The 23,548-nt window shown below is 46.1% G+C and overlaps 1 protein-coding gene across 1 annotated transcript in view; it reads right to left on the bottom strand.

The window, feature by feature from the left end:
- The window catches only part of tmc2 (transmembrane channel like 2), a 103,459-nt gene that overhangs the window by 16,996 nt on the left and 62,915 nt on the right, over positions 1–23,548 (bottom strand). The window contains exons 14-15 of the mRNA XM_062983753.1: positions 15,518–15,646; positions 14,066–14,133 (exon numbers count right to left, since the gene is read on the bottom strand). Of these exons, the coding sequence (XP_062839823.1) occupies positions 14,066–14,133; positions 15,518–15,646 (197 nt within the window). The remainder of the gene's footprint in view (positions 1–14,065; positions 14,134–15,517; positions 15,647–23,548) is intronic.

The raw sequence follows: 23,548 nt of genomic DNA, 5'->3' as shown, positions 1-23,548 counted from the left end.
CCAGCTTTGTCCTCCGGGTTTCGAGGTGCACCAGCAGGCCAGGCCTGGAGGGCGGGGAGGTGGGGTTGCGGTGGTCTTTCGGCAGTCCATCGCCCTGGTCAGATGCGCCGTTCCGCAATCCGCTGGGTTCGAATGTCTCCACTTGAAGGTGGGTACCCGGGACAGTTTGGGGATTCTGCTAGTGTACCGTCCACCCCGCGACACAGCAGTCTCCCTGCCTGAGCTTGCAGAGGTGGTCTCTAGCGTGGTGCTGGGTTCCCAGCGGCTTATGGTTCTGGGTGACTTCAACATCCATGCAGAGGCCACCTAGATAGGTGCAGCTCAGGACTTCATTGCCGCCATGACGACCATGGGACTGTCCCAAGTAATATCGGGTCCCACTCATCAAGCTGGACATACACTCGACCTGGTTTTTGTTGCGGGCGATGAGTTGGTCAGAGTGGAAGAGCAAATTATTCTTCCATTGTCATGGTCTGACCACCATCTGATCAGTCTAAGACTCACCGCGCCCTCAAACCTCCGCAGGGGTGGTGGACCGATTAAGATGGTCCGCCCCAGGAGGCTAATGGATCCCGAGGGATTCCTGAAGTCTCTTGGGGTTCTGTCTGCCATGGAGGCTGACGATTCTGTCGATGCCTTGGTCGCTCGCTACAACAGCGAGATGACTAGGGCAATAGACACGATCGCCCCCGAACGTCCCCTCTCACAGCGTGGAGTTGCCCCGGCCCCCTGGTTTACTGGGGAGCTGGCGGAGATGAAACGTGCGAGAAGGAGACTACAGTGCCGCTGGCGGAAAACTCAGGACGGCTCTGACCGAACACGGTCGAAGGCCGCTATTAGGTCCTATTCCGTGGCATTGCGAGCAGCCAGGAAGGCTTTCTCGACTGCCCGCATCGCGTCTGCAAAAAACAGACCCTCGGAGTTGTTTCGGGTTGTTGGGGAGCTCCTCCACCCTCCTGGGGGCGGGGAGCCACCCGACTTCTCGGCAACTCGGTGCAGCGAGTTCGCTCACTATTTTGCAGACAAAGTCGCTCAGATCTGTTCTGACTTGGACGCCGGCCTTGAAGCATTGCCAGGTGAGGTAACCGAGGCATCTGTCTGTTCGATCTTGTGGGATTCGTTTCAGCTTGTGCGCCCTGATGATGTGGACAAGATCCTCGGGGCTGTGAGGGCGACCACCTGCGCCCTGGATCCTTGCCCATCTTGGCTTTTAAAACAGGCCAGTGGCGGGTTAGTTGATTGGTTTATGCCTATAATTAATGCTTCGTTATCACAGGGCAAATTTCCATCTAGCCTAAAGCAAGTTGTGGTTAGGCCTATTCTGAAGAAGGCCTCTCTGGATTCGACCAACCTAGGCAATTACAGACCAATCTCTAACCTTCCATTTTTGGGCAAGGTCTTGGAGCGGGTGGTTGCCTCGCAGCTACAGGGATTCTTGGAGGATGCGGATTTTCTGGACCAATCACAGTCTGGCTTCAGGCCTGGGTTCAGTACCGAGACGGCCTTGGTCGCCTTGGTGGATGACCTCCGCAGGGAACTGGACAGGGGGAGTGTGACCCTGCTGGTTCTCTTGGACATCTCAGCGGCTTTCGATAGCATCGACCATGGTATCCTTCTGGGACGGCTCTCTGGGATGGGCCTTGGGAGTACTGCACTCCAGTGGCTCCAGTCCTTCCTGGAGGGCCGTTCCCAGTTGGTGAAGCTGGGGGACACCTGCTCGGACCCCTGGCCTTTGACCTGTGGGGTCCCGCAAGGTTCTATTTTGTCCCCCATGCTTTTTAACATCTACATGAAACCGCTGGGAGAGGTCATCTGGAGTTTTGGAGTGAGGTGCCATCTCTACGCGGATGACAGCCAACTTTACTACTCTTTTCCACCTAAATCCAAGGAAGCCCCTCGGATTCTGGACCAGTGCCTGGCCGCTGTGTTGGTCTGGATGAGGGCGAACAAGCTGAGACTTAATCCTGACAAGACAGAGGTCCTCCAAGTCAGTCGTATGTCTGATCGGGGTATTGGGTGGCAACCTGTGCTCGACGGGGTCGCACTCCCCCTGAAGGCGCAGGTCCGCAGCTTGGGGGTCCTCCTGGATTCGGGGCTGACGCTTGAGGCCCAGGTGTCGGCCGTGGCCGGGAGGGCCTTTGCACAATTAAAACTTGTGCGCCAGCTGCGACCATATCTCGAGAAGTCTGATCTGACCATGGTGGTCCACGCCTTAGTTACCTCTAGACTGGATTATTGCAATGCGCTCTACGTGGGGCTGCCTTTGAAGACGGCCCGGAAATTGCAACTAGTTCAGCGCTCGGCAGCCAGGCTTCTAACAGGAGCAAACTACAGGGCGCGTTCCACGCCTCTGTTTAAGGAGCTCCATTGGCTGCCGTTTGTTTTCCGGGCCCAATTCAAGGTGCAGGTTATCACCTACAAAGCCCTAAACGGTTTGGGACCCACCTACCTTAGAGACCGCATCTCCCCCTATGAACCTGCACGATCTCTTCGCTCTTCGGGGGAGGCCCTCCTCTCGCTTCCACCACCTTCGCAGTTGCGGTTGGTGGGGACGAGAGAGAGGGCCTTCTCCGCTGTGGCCCCCCGCCTTTGGAACTCACTCTTGAGGGAGATTAGACAGGCCCCCACCCTCCTTGCCTTTCGAAAAAGCCTTAAAACCTGGCTTTTCCAGAGGGCCTTCGACGACTAATTCTTGGGGGTTGATTTGTCTGCCCTTTTAATTTAATTAGAGAGTGTCCTTCCATGATTATTGATACCTTGTCGAGCACTTCTGCTACGAAGCTACCTTCTTCATGTAGCCCTCTATTTCGGCCCAGAACTGTTTTACCTCCTTGTTTTTAACATGTGATGTATGTTTTGATTGTATGACTGTTTTTCATGTTTGATTTTACAATGTGTAATTGTCACTGTTTTTACTATTGCTGTGAGCCGCCCCGAGTCCCCTCGGGGAGATGGGGCGGGATATAAGAATAAATTTTTTATTATTATTATTATTATTATTATTATTATTATTATTGACAACACAGGGTCTTTGGCTTAGAAATGGAGATAAGCACCAATCCCCAGAGTTGGACACAACTAGATGTAATGTCAGGGGAAAATCTTTACCTTTACCTCATTACAACCTGCTGTTGTGTGATATAAAGCACACCCAGAAAGCGAAACCACAAATATTGTAACTAGGGCTGGATCTACACTGTCTTCTATACCAGGATCTGACCCCAGATTATCTGGCAGTGTAGACTCACATAATGCAGTTCAAAGCAGACAATCGGGGATCAGATCCTAAGATACAGGGCAGTGTAGATCCAGCCTAAAAAAGAAAGTGGAACCGTTAAACCGTAAAGGGAATGACATGATCCTCCTGCATCACAATCAGAATTAGCTATTGTGTAGTTAATGCAAAAAGCAATTAATAAGGAATAACCCATGATTTGTAGGTAAGCTCTTTTCCAATGCGCACTGTCAAGTAAATTCCCTTTTAAAGAAAGCTTCCACTTTCTGAATATACACTTTCTGTATAATCTAGTCATTCCTTCAAGTTTAAGCAAAAAGAGAGAAGGAATATCAGCATTTTGCTTCACCAAGCGTTCCCTTTCTCCCAGTTGTCACCCAGCGGCCATTCATCTGGTTTTAGACAGAAAGCAGGGCGTTTCCATGGGCTCAGGTGTCCCATCAACAATTTTTGGCTTCTCTCCCCTTTGAACTGTTTTTTTTACAACACACCTTGGTTGACTGACCATCAGCCTCCAAGTGTCTCACAGCCATTCCAGCTGGTTTTTATTAAGACTTCCTAACATTAGGAACTTGACTGATTCTTCTTATTTTCTTTTCCCTTTCCAATTCCTTTTTGTGTAATGTATTTTTAGATTGGAAACCACAGGGAAGCAATCATCTTCTCTTTATTGATCTGTAAGCTATTCTGGGAGCACTTCTGGCTGAAGAACAGGATACAAATGCTTTGAGCAAATGAACAAAACATTTGATTACTTTGGCGGCACATTTGCAATAAGTATTATTGAGGAAGAGAGGGATCTTCAAAGTAGGCTCATAATTCATTGGATAACTGATCCACATTTTATTGACTATGATATTTATGTCCAAAGAGCAACACAGGTATAATGTCAAGAGCAACATTTGCTGTGATTCACTCAAAAACAAAATGAATACCAAGCACTAATTGTCAGGATTGCAACATGTTGCGAGGGAAGGAGTTTAATAATTTTATCCCCTAATGTTTTGCTCTAAATGTCCTTCCTCCATGTCTCCTATTACAGTAGAGTCTCACTTATCCAACATAAATGGGCCGGCAGAACGTTGGATAAGCGAGTATGTTGGATAATAAGGAGGGATTAAGAAAAAGCCTATTACACAGCAAATTAGGTTATGATTTTACAAATTAAGCACCAAAACATCATGTTATACAACAAATTGGACAGAAAAAGTAGTTTAATACGCAGTAATGCTATGTAGTAATTACTGTATTTACGAATTTAGCACCAAAATATCACGATATATTGAAAACATTGACTACAAAAATTGCTTGGATAATCCAGAAGCTTGGATAAGCGAGTGTTGGATGAGACTCTACTGCAGTTGCAATGGAACAGCAATTGATGCATTTAATTCACATCTAATGTTTTTCAGCCACTGTGGTGCAGTGGTCTGAGCACTAGTCTTAGGGTCCTTCCAGATAGGCCCTATATCCCAGGATATGATCCCAGGTTTTCTGCTTTAAACTGGATTATATAGACCACACTGCCAGATAATCTGGAATAAACAGAAAACCTGTGATTATATCCTGGGATATAGGGTCCGTCTGGAAGCCATATAACCACACAGCCATATAACCCAGAATATCAATGCAGATAATCCACAATATCTGCTTTGAACTGGATTATCTGAGTCCACACTGCCATATAATTCAGTTCAATGTGGATTTATACAGCTGTGTGGAAGGGGCCCTAGAAACTAAGATTTGTATCGCCACTCAGCCGTGGAAACACACAAACTGACTTTGGGCAAATAACACTGAATGCATACAAAATGTAGACATATTGCTGTTTGACACCGCTTCAACTATCAGGGCTCAATGCTGTGGAATCATGGGAGTTATAACTTTACAAGGTCTTTAGCCTTCTCTGCTAAATCAACAAATCCCAGAATTCCCTAACATTGAACCGTGGCAAGTAATGTAGTGCCAAACTGCATTGATTCTACAGTGGATGCATGCTCAGAGGAAGATGATGTTCAATTCATTCTGAACCAACTTCTCTAAGAAAAGAGATCATAGTATCCTTTATTCACCTTTCTGGGATTAGATTTGAGGTCACAGATTTACAGTGGTTTGCTCCTTCTCAAACCCAGAAAGTGGTGCTTGGGGCTCCTGGTCAACCCCCTGGCCACTGGATTGTGCAATCCCTCAGAACTCCATACTATTTATATACTGCTGCATGAGGCTGAAGAAATTAAAACTTATCCAGACAAGTCAGAAGTTGAACTCAAAGGCAGACTAGGGAATAGAGATGCAGCCTGTGCCTCCCTTGAAGATTCAGGTCCCAGCTTGGGTGTGCTTCTGTATTCAGCTCTGAGTCTGGAAGCTCAAGTTTCTGCAATGCCCATTTGCATAGTTAAAGCTTGTCTGCCAACTGCACTCATTCCTTGAGATGTTAGGCCTGGCCTTGGTGGCATAAGGCATAAATATATCCCATTTGGATTACTTTTTGTGTAATGTATTTTTAGATTGCAAGCCACAGGAGAGCAATTGTCTTTACACTGTTAAACTGCTCTGGGAGCACTTCTGGCTTAAGAGCAGGATATAAATGCTTTAAACAAATGAACAAAACATTTGATTATTTGGCAGAACTTTTGTAATAAGCATTTTTGGCCCCTTCTACACTGTTTATTATCAAATCAGATAATCAACATCATCTGCTGTGAACTGGATTAAATGAGTCTACACTGCCATATAATACAGTTCAAAGCAGATAATCTGGATTTTATATGGCAGTGTAGGGCTATGTGGTGCTGCCTTTGATGAGTGTTTAGAAACTTCAGTTAGTCCAAAGAGAAGATGCCAGATTTCTGTGTGTTGTCGAAGGCTTTCGTGGCGGGAATCACTGGGTTATTGTGCATTTTCCGGGCTGTATGGCCATGTTTCAGAAGCATTCTCTCCTGACGTTTCACCCAAATTTATGACAGGCATCCTCAGAGGTTGTGAGGTATATTGAAAAACTAAACAAGAGAGGTTTATATATTTGTGGAAGGTCCAGGGTGGGAGAAAGAACTCTTTCTGTTGGAGGAAAGCTTGAATGTTGTAATTAATCACATTGATTAGCATTAATGGCCTTGCAAGCTTCATTCCTGCCTGGGGGAATCCTTTGTCTGGAGGTGTTAGCTGCCCCTGATTGATTCATGTCTGTAATTCCTCTTTTTTCAGAGTGTAGTTCTTTATTTACTGTTCTGATTTTAGAGTGAACAAAATCTGGCTACAAGTATTACAAAACATCAGGATGCTTCTGGAACATGGTCATAGAGCCCGGAAAACGCCCAACAACCCACTGCCAGTTTTCTAACTGGGGCTGGATTTAGGGAACACATAACACCCTTTCTGCAACAGCTTCACTGGTGAGCAGCACATTTCTGGATACAAATCAGTGCTGGTTTTGACCCATAGAAACCTACACGGTTAAGGTCCATATTATCCTAAGGACCAACTTTTCACTTACAAACCAGGCTGTGCTTTGAGATCTGTTAGAAAGGCTTTTCTCTTTGGTGGGAACACAGAGAGGGCCTTCTCAATGGTTGCTCCTCTGGGCTCTGGAACAATCAAATTAATTAGATATACTCCTTACTTTTTTTTCACAGACAGAAACTTTTCTTTTTCAGCAGGCACTTGATGCCTGACTATATAACTGACTATATAACTGTATCCTGTTATTTGTTGTGCTGGTGTGTATATACTGTAAAAGACAGCATCCGGTTTTAATTAAAGTTTTGATGGTTGAATTTTCACTTTTGTATATTGTGAATGTCTACAGATATGGTTTTTTAACGCATTGAAAGCCGCTATGAGCCTCAAATTGGGAGAAAGCCAGATGTCAAGGACAGAACGCCACAAGATCAAAGATAACAGAGTTTATTGGATTTACAGAACTCAAAATGCCCGTAAAAGACAAGGGCAAGGCAACTTTAGCCTTTAAAAACAAAAAGGGGCAAGAAAAACGTTCAAAAGATAAACCGGATTAAACCGGAGTTTAATCCGGGTAAAAACAAAACAGCTTGCTTCAGCCTGGGGATAAACAAACAGAAGCTGGGAAACAAAGAGTTCAAAAGAATGCAACTAATTGGCAGCAGATGCCTCTCTGCTGCCAGCACTATGTTTTGAGTAACTAGGAGTCACTCCTTCACACAGCAAGGCAAATTTCCAATACAAACTCAGCAGCCAAGGATTGAAGCAGTAGCGTAGTCCCAGTTCGTTCCGAAGGTCGAGAGGCAGAATCAGACGTTTGCAGTTTTCCAAGTCCAATAGGAGAAAGCGAGCCCGTAGTCAGTTTTCAGTCCGTAAATCCAGAGTAGCAGATGGCGTCCGTCAAGAAGACGACAGAAGGTCAAAGGTATCAGCACACGAAAACACACCAGTCTTCAGGAAAGCGTCCCACACAGATCCCAAGCGTTCGTCCAGATTACCTTGCCCAACGCAATTTGCAATTGCTCCCAAGCCTCATTTTATGCCAGTTACAAATCCTCATCACTATCAGCTGCCCTCCTTAACCCGGGTGTTTCCTCATCACTTTCCTCATCAGAGCTGGAACACCTCTGACTACGCCCCACAGCATCCCCAGCTGTGGATCCCGTCCCATCCCTCCAGCTTGTCCATGGGTCTAATCCTGAAGGTCCCCATTCATCTTCCATCCCATTATTGCCAGTGGCACCCAACTCCTCCCTTACCCGAGTCCAATCCATCTCATCCTCTTCCGAGCTAACCAGCTCTTCCTCCATTCTCTCCGTGAACCCCTTAAAAGATTCTTCGTCAGATGGTTCTGCAAAGATATCTCGCAGCCTCTTTCTTTCTCGCTCCTCGAGAGTATCTGACTCTCGAGGAGTCTTACGTCCACGTCTGCCAGAAGCAGAGCCATGAGGCTCAATCATAACACTATCCCCTCTCACAAAGGCCTCCTCCCCCGAAGGCGGAGAGGTGGCAGTGATATCCTCCGCTATAGCATTACGACGACTGGAGGTATCCAATTTCAACAGCGAACGATGGAACACTGGATGGACCTTTAAACTAGACGGTAAACGCAAACGAAACGCAACGGAAGAGATCTTTTTAACTATAGGAAAGGGACCCAAATACCGAGGCGCAAACTTTCCCCCAGCCTGTTTAATATGCTTGGAAGACAACCACACCAAATCCCCTTCTTCCAACTCCTCCCCTGCCTGCCTGCGGCGATCGGCCTGAGTCTTTTGCGTTGCCTTAGCTTCCAACAGTAAGCGACGGGCAACATCATGCAACGCAGCCATTTCCGAGGAGCGGTACACAGGGTCAGAAGAGACCACATTGGTCGACGGCGCCACACCTCCCCGTGGGTGAAAACCATAAGTCAGTTCAAATGGCGTATGCTGACTAGACGTGTGCACCGCATTGTTGTAAGCAAACTCCGCCACCGGTAGCCACTTCACCCAAGCAGTGGGTTGATCTAAACAAAAACAACGTAAATATTGCTCTAAGAGCCCATTAACCCGTTCCGACTGACCATCCGTTTGCGGATGAAACGCTGAAGAGACGTTTAACTTAGTACCTAAGCACTCATGGAAGTGTTTCCAAAAGCGTGACACAAATTGTGGAGCCCTATCCGAAATAATCACCTCAGGAGCTCCGTGCAAACGGTAGATGTGCTTAGTAAACAATAAGGCCAACGTAGGGGCCGCCGGAATGGTCGAACAAGGAATAAAATGAGCCAGCTTGCTAAATAAATCCACCACCACCCAAATACAAGTATAACCCCCAGACTTAGGCAAATCTGAAATGAAATCCATGGAAATGATTTGCCATGGCCTCTCAGGAACAGGTAGAGACGACAACAACCCTCTAGGGCGCCCCACAGGCGTCTTACTCTGCTGGCAAACAGCGCAGCTGTCACAAAAGCGCAGAATGTCTTGCCGCATCTTTGGCCACCAGTAGCTCCTGGTAATGAGCTGCACGGTCTTGAATCTGCCAAAGTGCCCAGCCATGGGTTCATCATGGTGGGCTCTAATTACCTCTAACCTGAGGGCCCCCACTGGTACATAGACCTGCCCCCTGCGTACCAATACTCCGTCTTGGTCTTGTAGGTGAGGCAGTATTGTACGGTTACCTGCTGACAACAGCATGAGTTGTTCCTGAGTCCACACATCTTCTCTTTGAGCCTCAATGATCTGGTCATGTAACCCGGGCTCATCATCTACAACACATAGAGAGGCAGTAGGCAAGATGGTTTGACATACTACCTGCTCATTGGTCTTAAACTCCGGCTTGCGGGACAAGGCATCGGCCCGCAAGTTTGCCTTCCCTTCCACAAATTGCACCTTGAAGTTAAACCTGGAGAAAAACAAAGCCCATCGGATTTGACGCTGGTTTAACTTTTTAGCTGTTTGCAAGTGCTCCAAATTCTTATGATCAGACCTGACCACGATTTGGTGTCGCGCCCCTTCTAGCCAGTGCCGCCACACCTCAAACGCCACCTTAATCGCCAACAACTCCTTCTCCCATATGGTATAGTTCTGCTCAAATGGTGTTAGTTGCCGCGAATAAAATCCACAGGGACGCAAGGTCCCTGAAGAATCTTTCTGAGACAATACAGCCCCCAACGCGTAGCTAGAAGCGTCCGCTTCTACCACGAACGGTTTGTCTACATCAGGGTGTGTTAGTATGTTGTCTGATTGAAAGCTAGATTTTAGTTGCAAAAACGCGTCGTGAGCTTCCCGCCCCCACACAAATGGCTGTTTCTTACGCAGGAGCTGCGTCAAAGGCACCGTGAGCTTGGCAAAATTCGGGATAAACTCCCGGTAGTAATTAGCGAACCCTAAGAACCTTTGCACATCCTTCTTGGTCTTGAGCTCCTGCCATGAGTTGACTGCGTCAACCTTATGTGGGTCCATTTTAAGTTCCCTACCTGACACTACATGACCTAGGAACTCCACTTCAGGCACATGAAAGACGCACTTGGAAGCCTTGGCGAAGAGCCCACTAGCCCGCAGGCGGTGCAGAACCTGCTTGACATGCTGACGATGTTCTTTCTCGTCCTTAGAAAAAATCAAGATATCATCCAAATAAACTACCACAAATTGATCAATTAGGTCCCTAAACACATCGTTTATGAACCTCTGGAAGACCGCGGGCGCATTGCAAAGTCCGAAAGGCATGACTCGGAACTCGTGGCATCCGAAACACGTGTTAAATGCCGTCTTCCATTCATCACCTTCCCGTATTCTGATTAAGTTATACGCCCCCCGCAGGTCAAGTTTGGTAAAGACCTTAGCCCCTTGCACCCTTGATAGCAGTTCCGAGATTAAAGGTAGCGGGTACCTATCCCGAATGGTGTATTTGTTAAGGATACGATAGTCGCAAACCAACCTAAGGTCCCCAGTCTTCTTGGCCACAAAGAATACCGGCGCCGCAGTTGGAGAGCTAGATGGGCGAATAAACCCCTTGGCTAAATTCTCATCTAGGAACTCTCATAAAGCTTGCCTTTCCGGTACAGTCAAGGCGTACAGCCTTCCCGCTGGCAATCTTGCACCTTCCGCTAGTTTAATGGCGCAATCATACGGTCTATGCGGCGGTAACTTGTCCGCTTCCTTTTTACAGAATACATCAGCGAACTCCCCATACTCATCAGGCACTCCCTCCATATCAGGCTGAGTAGTATTCAGAGTACAACAACCCTGCCTCTTTAAGGTCAGCTTACGTGCCACCCAATCCACTTGTGGATTTACTACGGCTAGCCAATCCATCCCCAAGATCACATCGTATCTGGGCAAGCTCGTAATATCCCACACAAACGTTCCCGTTACTCCCTGCACTTCCCACATTACTGCTGAGGTCTCATGGTTAACCACCCCAGTCTCCAATAGTCTCCCATCCGCACCTTCCACCCACACGTCGCATGCCTTGCGCACTATAGGAATGCCATGCTTCCTAGCAAACTCAATATCTACGTAAGAGACCGTAGCCCCTGAGTCCAGCAGTGCCAAAGTAGAAACAAGTTCCTTTCCCCCAACAGATAACGTAATGGGTACGAAAACATGCTTCTTCCCCTCAGCTGACTGCTTTAGAAGCCCTAATGCGTTGGACTCACGTCGCACTAGGGCTGGCCTTTTCCCGACAGCTGGGAAGGTTTCACATTACAGTTTTTGGCAAAATGCCCAGCATTCCCACAGTACAAACACAACCCCAGCTGCCTCCTACGGTTCTTTTCTTCAGTAGACAGCTTTTTAAAGACCCCAAGCTCCATAGGCTCTTCCCCCATCACCACAGGTGCCTTGGTTACATGCATAGGTGGCGCACACATTGCTTTTGAGTGCTTACGGGACTCGAACCTGGCGTCCAAACGCAGCACTTTAGCTACTAAGGCATCCCAATTTTCAGCCGGCTCCAAGCGTGCCAATTCGTCCTGGAGGTAATCACTTAAACCAGCAGTAAACAAAAGCATGAATGCATTTTCCCCCCAATCCAGCTGGTGACGGTACAAATTAAACTTATTTAAGTAATCCAAAACAGTCCCCTTTCCCTGTTTCAACCGATACAGAGCCCACCCAGCATTCTCCGTACGGAGGGGATCCCCAAAAGTGTCAGTTAGAAGCTTCTTGAAATTATTCAAATTGTCTTTGACTGGGTCATTTCCCAAAATCAAATTGGTGGCCCATTGTCCTGCAGGACCAGTCAACAAACTCAAAATAAATGCCACCTTGCTAGTGTCCGTAGGGTAAGCATGAGCACTGAGCTGAGAAAAATAAAGCTCAACTTGTGCCAAAAAAGTTGGCAGTTTGCACCTGGATCCGTCAAAGCATTCAGGGGTCAAAACATGTCCTTTAACAGCATGGGCTGCTTGACTGACGTTAAAGGCCGCCTGTAATTGGTCAAACTTAGCCTTTAACTCATCCATCGTCTTCCTGACGAGATTTATTACTGCAGTAAACTTTTTTATGGGCGTTGGGCAATCTGTCAAGGACAGAACGCCACAAGATCAAAGATAACAGAGTTTATTGGATTTACAGAACTCAAAATGCCCGTAAAAGACAAGGGCAAGGCAACTTTAGCCTTTAAAAACAAAAAGGGGCAAGAAAAACGTTCAAAAGATAAACCGGATTAAACCGGAGTTTAATCCGGGTAAAAACAAAACAGCTTGCTTCAGCCTGGGGATAAACAAACAGAAGCTGGGAAACAAAGAGTTCAAAAGAATGCAACTAATTGGCAGCAGATGCCTCTCTGCTGCCAGCACTATGTTTTGAGTAACTAGGAGTCACTCCTTCACACAGCAAGGCAAATTTCCAATACAAACTCAGCAGCCAAGGATTGAAGCAGTAGCGTAGTCCCAGTTCGTTCCGAAGGTCGAGAGGCAGAATCAGACGTTTGCAGTTTTCCAAGTCCAATAGGAGAAAGCGAGCCCGTAGTCAGTTTTCAGTCCGTAAATCCAGAGTAGCAGATGGCGTCCGTCAAGAAGACGACGGAAGGTCAAAGGTATCAGCACACGAAAACACACCAGTCTTCAGGAAAGCGTCCCACACAGATCCCAAGCGTTCGTCCAGATTACCTTGCCCAACGCAATTTGCAATTGCTCCCAAGCCTCATTTTATGCCAGTTACAAATCCTCATCACTATCAGCTGCCCTTCTTAACCCGGGCGTTTCCTCATCACTTTCCTCATCAGAGCTGGAACACCTCTGACTACGCCCCACAGCATCCCCAGCTGTGGATCCCGTCCCATCCCTCCAGCTTGTCCATGGGTCTAATCCTGAAGGTCCCCATTCATCTTCCATCCCATTATTGCCAGTGGCACCCAACTCCTCCCTTACCCGAGTCCAATCCATCTCATCCTCTTCCGAGCTAACCAGCTCTTCCTCCATTCTCTCCGTGAACCCCTTAAAAGATTCTTCGTCAGATGGTTCTGCAAAGATATCTCGCAGCCTCTTTCTTTCTCGCTCCTCGAGAGTATCTGACTCTCGAGGAGTCTTACGTCCACGTCTGCCAGAAGCAGAGCCATGAGGCTCAATCATAACACCAGAAGAGAAAGGAGGAGAAGGAAGGGGGTGTTATTACAATGCAAAAATTAAATGAGGACTAAAGGGAAATTTCATTTTCTTTGCATGACTAAACAGCATTTCTAAAAACTCAACTGAAGTTTTAAGTTGTAGAAATTTGGAGGAAGAAAATTTCACTGGGAGAAAGATAATTTATAAGCAGGGTGGGGGGAGGAAGCAATTAAATAATTCTGCCCTCTGGCAGCCATATCCCTGTCTGGGAGTAAGATACACCAAACATAACAGAATGCACTTCAAAGCACAGTAAATAATAGAATGAAGGCTAGCAAGATAGCAGAAATAATTTCCTTTCATTATTCAGGAGCATGTTCTGAAGCTGCCTCCTCTAATTCAGGAAGTTTAATATAAGTTTGAGGATCCCTGGAGTTTTCTGAGAACATATAAGAGATTCCCCATCGAGAAAATCAATACTGGAAGACAAAGTGTTGCTGTCTGATAGTGTGCACACAGTCACTCGATTTCCTCTCCAATGTGCAGCTATAGGGGATTTTTCTGTGTGTGCTGAAGTGCAATCTTTGCTTATAAGGGATGACATCCGAACCTATAATCCTTTGTAATAGGCAGAGGTTTCCTAACAGACAGATTCACATGAAAAGAGTTTTTGCTCTAATTAACCTTGGTAGAATATTAGATGATATATCTTGCTGGGCTATTAGACAAACCATGACAACTAAAGGCACAGCAGTCCTCCGCAGCTTGGTGCAGCTCTCATTATTTTTGTTAGCATTTTCTCTAACTAATGACATTACCTGACAAAAATATCTTACCAGATCATTCCTTGGTTAAAAATCAAGCCCAGCACATTACCACTAATGTCAAACTCCGAGTAGGAAGGCTGTAAGGAAAGAGAAAAGAGGAATGAGTGCTAAATATTGCTATCAGTCAGTAACACAGAATTTCAAAGAAAACAAAATCAAGAATTCTAATTTGAAATCACACATTGGGTTTTGTTTCCATTTAGTCTCTTTTAGCTTTGGGATTATTTGACTGTGAACAATAGTGATATAGTGATATTGGATTACAAGGGTTGAATGAAAAGTAATGCTAAGGCTTCCCACCAAATGGAACTGTAGAGGAGGGTCTACTGAACAAGTCAGTACCTACCACATACCAGTACTGCCATCTGTTGAGGAGTTACTTTTCATTCAACCCTCGTAGCATAGAGTGGATGGCGTAAAGTGTTCAGTGATTTGCAAAGAGGCAATTTGGATAGTAAAATAGCTTATCCTCAGAATGAACAGAGATGTTATAAGTGCACCCCTATTTTCATCAGTAAAATGCTGACAGTTACAAAACCTCTCAAGCATCAAGCTGGATTTTTTAACAGTATCTCTTTTTGAGATCCTGTCAGTTAACTCTTGTGTGCCAAGGATCAAATTCCAAATTGCATTGGGAGACAACATTCTAAAAGCGGGTGAAGCCAAAGGACATGAGATAGGATCAAGGCATTGTACTAATGTCTACTTAGGAATATTCCCTTGAGAAATAATTTTGAGAATGCAAAGCATAGAACAAGCCTATGCATATTTGCTCAGGGCAATAGCTTCCTGAGCTGCAGAAATGCAGTTTATTTTTCTGCAGTAATTTCCCAGGGTGCAAAGTTCAGGAACATGTCAGTGTATCCAGAGTTGTGGTGTAGATATTATGGGGCATGAAATATTTATAAGCCTTGTCTTTTGTGAGCTATTAAACTATTCTTTGCTTAAGGAGGGGTGGAAATCATATAGCCCTACAAATAGTCCACAAATGTAAGCACTGCAGCTCTAGCTAGAACAGCCTATAATGTAGAATACTGGCAGCTGTAGTCCAGTAGCATTTGGAGAGCTCTATCATTCTCATTGGAGAATTGGAAAAGGGTTAAACTCTTGTGCTGGCAGGACTGATAACCAAAAGGTTGGCGATTCGAATCCGGGGAGTGGGGTGAGCTCCCCTCTGTCAGCTCCAGCTTCCCATACGGGGACATGAGAGAAGCCTCCCACAAGATGGTAAAACAACCAGGCGTCCCCTGGGCAATGTTCTTGAAGTCGGCCAATTCTCTCACACCAGAAGCAACCTGCAGTTTCACAAGTCGCTCCTTACATGAAAAAAAATCATTCTCATCTTAAGTTATAGGAGAGGAAATGCAAAGTGTCTGTATTGGATAAAATCTGAATTCGCTGCCGCTTTAGGGTAGATTTGTTATCTAAACAGAATGTTTCACACAGAGATCATTTACTTACAAAGCCAGCCTCTAGGTCCCAGCACCAGCAATAGTTTACAAATCTGACAAAGCAAGCTCTGAGGAAGTCCCCCACAAGTATTGTAACAAATGTCACCAATATATCAGACACAGTGAGCCTCACGAATTCCTGCAGAAGAACAAAATAAAACAGCAAAAAAGAGGGACTGCTGGTATCACTTAGTGTTTATATTCCGAGACAGAACACATTTGTGTTTCATAATGAAATGGATGTCAAAAACATCAGGCAACAAAGCGGAAATTCCTTTTTTTTTGAGCAAGTTATGAATAAATGTTTTTGGATATTTTATACTGCAGATATTCAACCATGTGAGCATCAGTTTATAGCGTGAAGTAGTATATCTGCACACCGGAATAAAGATGTAGTTCCCAACCTTAGGTCCTCTAGGTATTTTGGACTTCAGCTCCAATTCTATTATTCTACGACTGCTGTCACTCCGTGGACTGATTCTTCATGTCTGAAGAATGTCCACATCTCAACACCAATACAAATACTGCATCACTCCAGAAATTGTGAGACACATTTTAATTCTATGTTTTAAAAATATTCTTTTAAACATTTTTATATAGGTAGACAATTTATCACTATTTTAATTTTAATGTATCTTTGTAGTCACGTGTGATTTTATGTGTACTGTTTAATCTTATACACATACGCGGTTCAAATCCAGAGAGTGGGGTGAGCTCCCTCTGTCAGCTCCAGCTCCCCATGCGGAGACATGAGAGAAGCCTCCCACAGAATGGTAAAACATCAAACATCTGGGCGTCCCCTGGGCAACATCCTTGCAGATGGCCGATTCTCTCACACCAGAAGCGACTTGCAGTTTCTCAAGTCCCTCCTGAAACAGAAAAAACAAAACAAAACCCAGTCTTAGGTCCCAGTTTTGGTGAAACTGGGGGCGGTAAACTGATTAACTGATTGTTATTTCTTTCTCTGCTTGTTTCTTACACTGTGTTTGGACTTATTAAAAGTATGGCATAAAACTTACATTCTCACGAACCCTGAAAAGTAATAGGCACATCGATTTATAACATGTCACTTATGAGCTTTGGTGTCATGAGGAGCATCCAAATGTACTGCATAATGTGTAGTTCTTTTTTTATACCTTTCTTCCATCTGCATCCACTTCTTTTCTTTCCTCACAAATCATTCCAGCAATATTTTGTATGTTAATCCCCCAAACCATTTCTGTCCTCCTGTTTCAGAATTGCTCTGTTATTGCTCAGATTAAAGATGCCATCGCAGGTAGTTCTTTATGTTCATTTTGCCTTTGACCACTAGAGGTCTCTTGTGGTTTAGTTTCAGAGGCTACATTAGAAATCTTTGCTCTCCCTCTAGCCATATAGGTAGAAATATGGAATACCGTATCTCAATATAAGCAGGCTCCGAGTTACAAGCATCCGACTTACAAATGATTCATAATTAAGAATGGGGGTGAGGCAATAGGAAGTGAGCGAAATCTACCACAAGGAAGAGAATTTGACTCTTAAAAGAGTTATCATGGGGAAAAGGTGTCTCCACTGAAGCTTTATCAGCAATCCTTGTTTCCACCACAAACCAAATTTCTCAAAATTCAGTTATCAAAGGAACAGAAAGTGATATGAAATTTGAAGAGGGGCACAGAATGCAAAACAACCACTTCAGGGGTCTTAAACCTTCCTTATGCTATCAAAAGCTATATATAGCTATGCCCAGCCACGCGTTGCTGTGGCTTTAGTCTGGTGGTGTTGGTCAGTCTACATTAGGTTGTATTTATGCTGTGACCTCCACCCTTCTTTATACTCACATTAGTAGTAGTATTTGAAGTCTGTTACCTTCTTCAATTTTTGTGTTGATTGATAATTGCTTGAGATCCCTGTTGTCTTTGGTTTGTTGTTAATCGTGATGTCTGATTCTGCTGAGTGCGGTTTACATCTTATTGTGATACAATAGTCTTTTTTCTGCCTGTGTAGGTGTTTATTATTGCTGTTGTTGTAGTGGTCATGAAGGCTGGATAAGTTAGATGCTACTGTATTGTTTTTTGGAGGCCCAGTGTAGCCTCAGTGCCTGGCTGCTTCTTGCCTGTGATGGTGTAGATTCTTATTGTTGTTGTTGTTGTCATTGTTATTATTGTCATTGTTTTTTTGGAGGCCAAGTGTGAATGTAGGGATTGGGGAGGTGGATGAGCACTGAATGGCCTTGTAGACTCAGTGCATGGCTGATTCTTGCCTGAGTAGGTGTTTATTATTAATGGGTGAGTGGATGGATAGATGAATGGATGGATAGATAGAGTGGGTGCTGTCCTTGTTTCCTTTATTCCTATGCTGTTCCCTTTCTCTGCTCCAATCCTGAGCTCGCTGATAAGAACACACTGGTCAGAAAGGAGGGTAAATATAACCGGATCAATGGCCTTTCTCTCCCTTTTGCTCTTGGCCTTCCGGGCAGAGAGGGAGGGCTCTTGTCCTTGGCGTTCCTTCGCTTCCCTTCCCTCCCTCCTTCCTTCGTTCTATCCGTCCCAGCCTTTCCTGCCTGTGGAGCCATGGAACTGGGTCAATGGGTTGGATGGTGGGGAAAGGGAGAAGGAAGAGGCCTTTAATTGAAATGCATGGACTCCATGCCATGGGGTGCTGGAATTTGTAGTTTGCATCCAGTCCAACCCCTTTCTTTCTTTCTGTCATGGAGGAAGAACCCACCCAAACCTTTCAGACAGATGGCCACCCGGTTTAGTTGTGTTGTTAGAGTCACAATGCATTGTTGTGAGTTTTTTGGGTCCAGATTGTGGTTTTTGTGGTATGGTTGTGTTGTTACAACCGGGAAGTAAGGCTTTTGTGTTGTGTTGCCAAGTTTCATATTTCTGGGGCGTTTAGTTGTGTTGTTATAGTCATGATGCGTTGTTGTGAGTTTTCTGGGTCCGGATTGTGGTTTTGTGGTGTGGTTGTGTTCTTACAACTGGGAGGCAAGGCTTTTGCGTTGTGTTGTCAAATTTTGTATTTCTGGGGCGTTTAGTTGTGTTGTTATAGTCACGATGCGTTGTTGTGAGTTTTGTGGGTCCAGATTGTGGTTTTGTGGTTTGGTTGTGTTGTTACAACTGGGAGGCAAGGCTTTTGCATTGTGTTGTCAAGTTTTGTATGTCTGGGGCGTTTAGTTGTGTGCCAAGCTTCGTATTTCTGGGGCGTTTAGTTGTGGTGTTATAGTCACGATGCATTGTTATGAGTTTTGTGGGTCCGGATTGTGTTTTGTGGTGTGATTGTGTTGTTACAACCGGGAGGCAAGTCTTTTGCGTTGTTTTGCCAGGTTTCGTATTTCTGGGGTGTTTAGTTGTGTTGTTATAGTCATGATGTGTTGTTGTGAATTTTGTGGGTCTGGATTGTGGTTTTGTGGTGTGATTGTGTTCTTACAACCGGGAGGCAAGGCTTTTGCGTTGTGTTGTCAAATTTTGTATTTCTGGGGCATTTAGTTGTGTTGCTATAGTCATGATGCGTTGTTGTGAGTTTTGTGGGTCCGGATTGTGGTTTTGTGGTGTGGTTGTGTTGTTACAACCGGGAGGAAAGGCTTTTGCGTTGTGTTGTCAAGTTTTGTATTTCTGGGGCATTTAGTTGTGTGCCAAGTTTCGTATTTCTGGGGCGTTTAGTTGTGTTGTTATAGTCACGATGCTTTGTTGTGAGTTTTTGTCACGACCCAGGCTGCAGAGCACCAATAACCATACACAGAGGCCAGAATCTAACTAATATCTTTATTGAAGGAATATATAAAGTTAATAAAAGCAAGTGTATGAAATAGTCCAGAATAGACCTTTCAGGAAAGGTCAAAATTAGTCCAAAGAAACAATGTCCAATATGAAATATTAAGGTCCAAAGTTGTAATCCAATAACCGAAACACTCACTTTGCCAGGCAAAGTGAGGGGAGATGACAAGGTCTTTTAGTCCGTGAACTTGAGCGAGGCTAGGAAGTAACTTGATTCTTGGGAAAACGAGGCTTGATTCAAGGCAACAAGGAAACAAGGAACAAGAACAAGATCCGTGGTAATTTCTTGGCAAAATCCGGGAAACAAGACGAGGCTGAGTCTTAGAAAGCAAGGCAGGATTCGTGGAGTAAACAAAGCTGGGAACGAAGGCTTGGCGACAGGAACGGAGGCTTGGAAGCGGAGTAGCTGTCCACACACGCTACTCCGGTTGCTGACGAATTGACTCCGCAAGATCCCTCCGTGGGTAAAACACCTAAATAGGGTCCCGTTTTCCCGCCCAAGAGCAGTTCTCTGGAGAACCAGAAACGAAAGCTATTTTCTGAGTCCAGATGCATGACTCCCTAAAGTTTCCCATGGGAAGCAGGCTTAATCAGCTGAATGCTTAGCAGCTATCCTAGCACTCCTGCGAGACGCCTGATCGACTCCTCTCTGTTGTTTACAAAAATCATGGCGAGAAAACGTAGGAGATTTAGGCTCAGGGCTTGTTTGACAGACTTCTGGAAGACAAATCTCTTGCAGGTGCAAGGTTTCCAAATCTGGCTGGGAAAGTTCCAATTCTGACTGAAACGGCGAAAAACCCAAGTTTTCCTCTTCATCTGGCACCACAGTGCCAGGAATGGGACTACATTGCCCATGGGTCATCACACTATCCCCCCCCTCAAGCCCCCTCTCAAAAATGGGCTCTCTCCCCGAGGTGCGGGACCGCGGCTTAGCAGGGTAGTTCTGATGGAAGCGGCGGGCTAAATCGGGGGCATGGACTGCGGAAGCGTCTACCCAAGAGCGTTCTTCGGGGCCAAAACCCGCCCAGTCAATGAGATATTGCAGGCGGCGGCGGTGAAAGCGAGAATCCAAAATGTCCTGAACCTCGAATTCTTCCTCCCCATCCACTAAAACAGGAGTGGGGGCCGGCCGGTCTGCATCAGGGCGCACACCATCCGCCGGAAGGAGCAGGGAGCGATGAAACACTGGATGAATGCGCATAGAGCGCGGCAGTTGGAGTTTGAAAGTCACGGGGTTAAGTTGCGCCACCACTGGGTAGGGACCAATGAAACGGGCATCTAACTTCCGGCAAGGGCGATGGGAGGGCAAAAAGCGAGTGGACAGAAGAACCCGGTCTCCTACCTTGATTTCGGGGCCCGGCTGGCGATGTTTGTCCGCGTGACGTTTATAGTCCTCCTTGGCTTGGTCTAGTTGCTGGAGCAAGAGTTGTTGCACCGCTGTGAGTTCCTGCAGCCAGTCCTCTGCTGCGGGAACTTCTGAGGTTTCAATGACAGGGGGAAAGAAACGTGGATGGAAGCCGTAGTTTGCAAAGAACGGGGTTTCTTTAGTAGAAGCCTGGACCCCATTGTTGTAGGCAAACTCTGACAGCGATAACAGGGAAGCCCAATTGTCCTGCTGGTAGTTCACATAACAGCGAAGGTATTGTTCCAAAGTGGCATTGGTGCGCTCAGTTTGCCCATCTGTTTGGGGATGATGAGCCGAAGATAAACGAGAGTCTATGCCCAATAGTTTTTGTAGTGCTTTCCAGAAACGAGAGGTGAATTGGGACCCACGGTCTGTGACCAAACTCTTGGGCAACCCATGCAATCTGAAAACATGTTGGAGGAATAGATCTGCAGTCTCTTTGGCCGTGGGAAGGCCATCACAGGGAATGAAATGGGCTAACTTGGTGAAAAGGTCCACCACCACTAGGATCGTGGTGAATCCACAGGAAGGTGGTAGATCAGTGATAAAATCCGCAGAGATTATTTCCCATGGGTGGGATGGGGTAGGGAGGGGATGTAGAAGCCCTGAGGGCTTTTCCCTTCTTGTCTTGGAGCGCTGGCATACTGGGCAGGTGTTGACATATTTTTCCACATCCTTGCGGATTTTGGGCCACCAGAAATCTCTTAGGATCAAATGCATGGTTTTAAATAGTCCGAAATGCCCTGCTGGCTTGCAGTCATGACACAGACGAAGTGCTTTTTCCCTGCCCGGTCCTGGGGGGATGTAAACATGATTTCTATAGCAAAGTAGCCCATCCTTAAGCGAAAAGGGAAAACGTAGTCCTTGGCGAAGTTGGTCCTGTGCCCAGGCATCTGCTTGCTGACTAGCCCTGATTTCCTGAGCACAAAGGGGCCCTGGAGTAGAGGGAGTTGATTCAATGGGAGTGGATTTGGTGTTTCCCACTGTGAGCGTGGCAAAGTTCTCGGGTTGTAGCAGCTGGGACTCCAAGGTCTCCTTGCGCCCTGCAGCGTATTCCGGTTTCCGTGACAGAGCATCTGCTTGCTTGGTCTGGGCTGGGGTTACATAATGAATTTGGAAGTTAAAACGTTCAAAGAATAAAGCCCAGCGTTGTTGCCTCTGATTTAGCTTGCGGGCAGTTCTTAGATGCTCTAGATTCCGATGATCAGTATGGACTTCAATGGGAAATTTGGCCCCTTCTAGCCAATGTCTCCAAGTTTCAAAGGCTGCCTTTATGGCCAATAGTTCCTTTTCCCAAATGGTGTAATTTCTCTCTGGTGCGGTCAATTGACGGGAATAAAAGGCACAAGGATGAAGATGATCTCCCACTGGTTGTAGGAGTACAGCCCCGATTGCCACATCGGAGGCGTCCGCCTGCACAACAAAAGGGGTTTCAGGATCTGGATGCTGAAGGATTGGCTGGGACGTGAATAATTTCTTTAGTTGCTGGAACCCTTTCTCTGCTTGATCTGTCCAGCGGAAGGGCTGTTTCCCACGGATGCAGCTGGTGATTGGGTCAGACCAGCGGGCAAAGTCTGGAATGAACTTGCGGTAGTAGTTCGCGAACCCCAAGAAGCGTTGCACCTCTTTCTTGTTGGTTGGCGCCCGCCATTCCAATACTGCTGAAACCTTTGCCGGGTCCATGGAGAGCCCTAGTGGCGAGACGCGGTACCCCAGGAAATCTACCTCTTGTAGATCAAAAGCGCATTTTTCCAGCTTGGCATAAAGTCCATGATCCCGCAATCGTTGTAACACCATTCTGACGTGGTTCTCATGTTCTGATTGTGATCTAGAAAACACCAAAAAATCGTCCAGGTAGATGATCAAGAACCGATCTAGATAATCCTGAAAGATGTCATTGACAAAATGCTGGAACGTTGCGAGAGCTCCACATAAACCATAATTCATAACTCGGGACTCGAATAATCCGAATTTAGTCTGGAAGGCGGTTTTCCACTCGTCCCCTTCTCTGATGCGAACTAGATTATAAGCCCCCCGAAGATCCAGCTTGGTGTAGACCTTGGCTCCTCGAAGTCGGTCTAGTAGGTCCGAGATCAAGGGCAGGGGATAGCTGTTCCGCTTAGTGATATTGTTCAATGCTCTATAGTCCACCACCAAGCGTAAGTCCCCTGACTTCTTTTTCACAAACATCACTGGGGAAGCGGCTGGGGATTGAGAGGGTCTGATGAATCCCTTGCGAAGGTTTGACTCTATGAACTCCCTGAGAGCTTCTTGCTCCGGTTCAGTCAGGGAGTAGAGATGTCCTCGCGGGATCGGGGCCCCCTCCACCAAGTCAATGGCACAGTCATAAGGTCTATGTGGGGGTAATCTCTCGGCTTCTTTTTCATTGAATACATCCCAATATTCTGAGTACTTCTTGGGCAAGGTGATAATGGGTTCAGTGTCTGTGGTATGGCAGACCTTGGCTACAAGGCAATGGTTTTGACAATATTTTGAAGCAAACTGCAGTTCTCTGTTGGACCAGGAGATGCTTGGGTCGTGAAGTGTCAGCCATGGAATTCCCAAAATCACAGGGAAATGGGGAACCTCGGTAACAAAGAAGGAAATCTCTTCCATATGTTCCCTTATCCACATTCTGGTGGGTTCCGACCACTGGCTTACGGGACCCGTCTTGAGGGGGCGGCCATCGATGGCTTGCACCACACGGGCGTTCTTGAAGTCATGATATTGTAATCATATTGTTTGTGGCTCCTGAGTCTATCATGGCATGGACCATGACGGGCCCTTTTTTTGCTGACCACAAGGTGACCACTAGAAGAAATAGGACCCCGGTTGGCGGCTCTTGAGTGGGTTTTTTGACCGGGTTGGCGAGCCTCTCTAC

The sequence above is a fragment of the Anolis carolinensis genome, chromosome 6 (assembly GCF_035594765.1).
Source record: "Anolis carolinensis isolate JA03-04 chromosome 6, rAnoCar3.1.pri, whole genome shotgun sequence".
Taxonomy (NCBI): Eukaryota; Metazoa; Chordata; class Lepidosauria; order Squamata; family Dactyloidae; genus Anolis; species Anolis carolinensis.
This window is presented reverse-complemented; position numbering and strand designations above follow the sequence as displayed.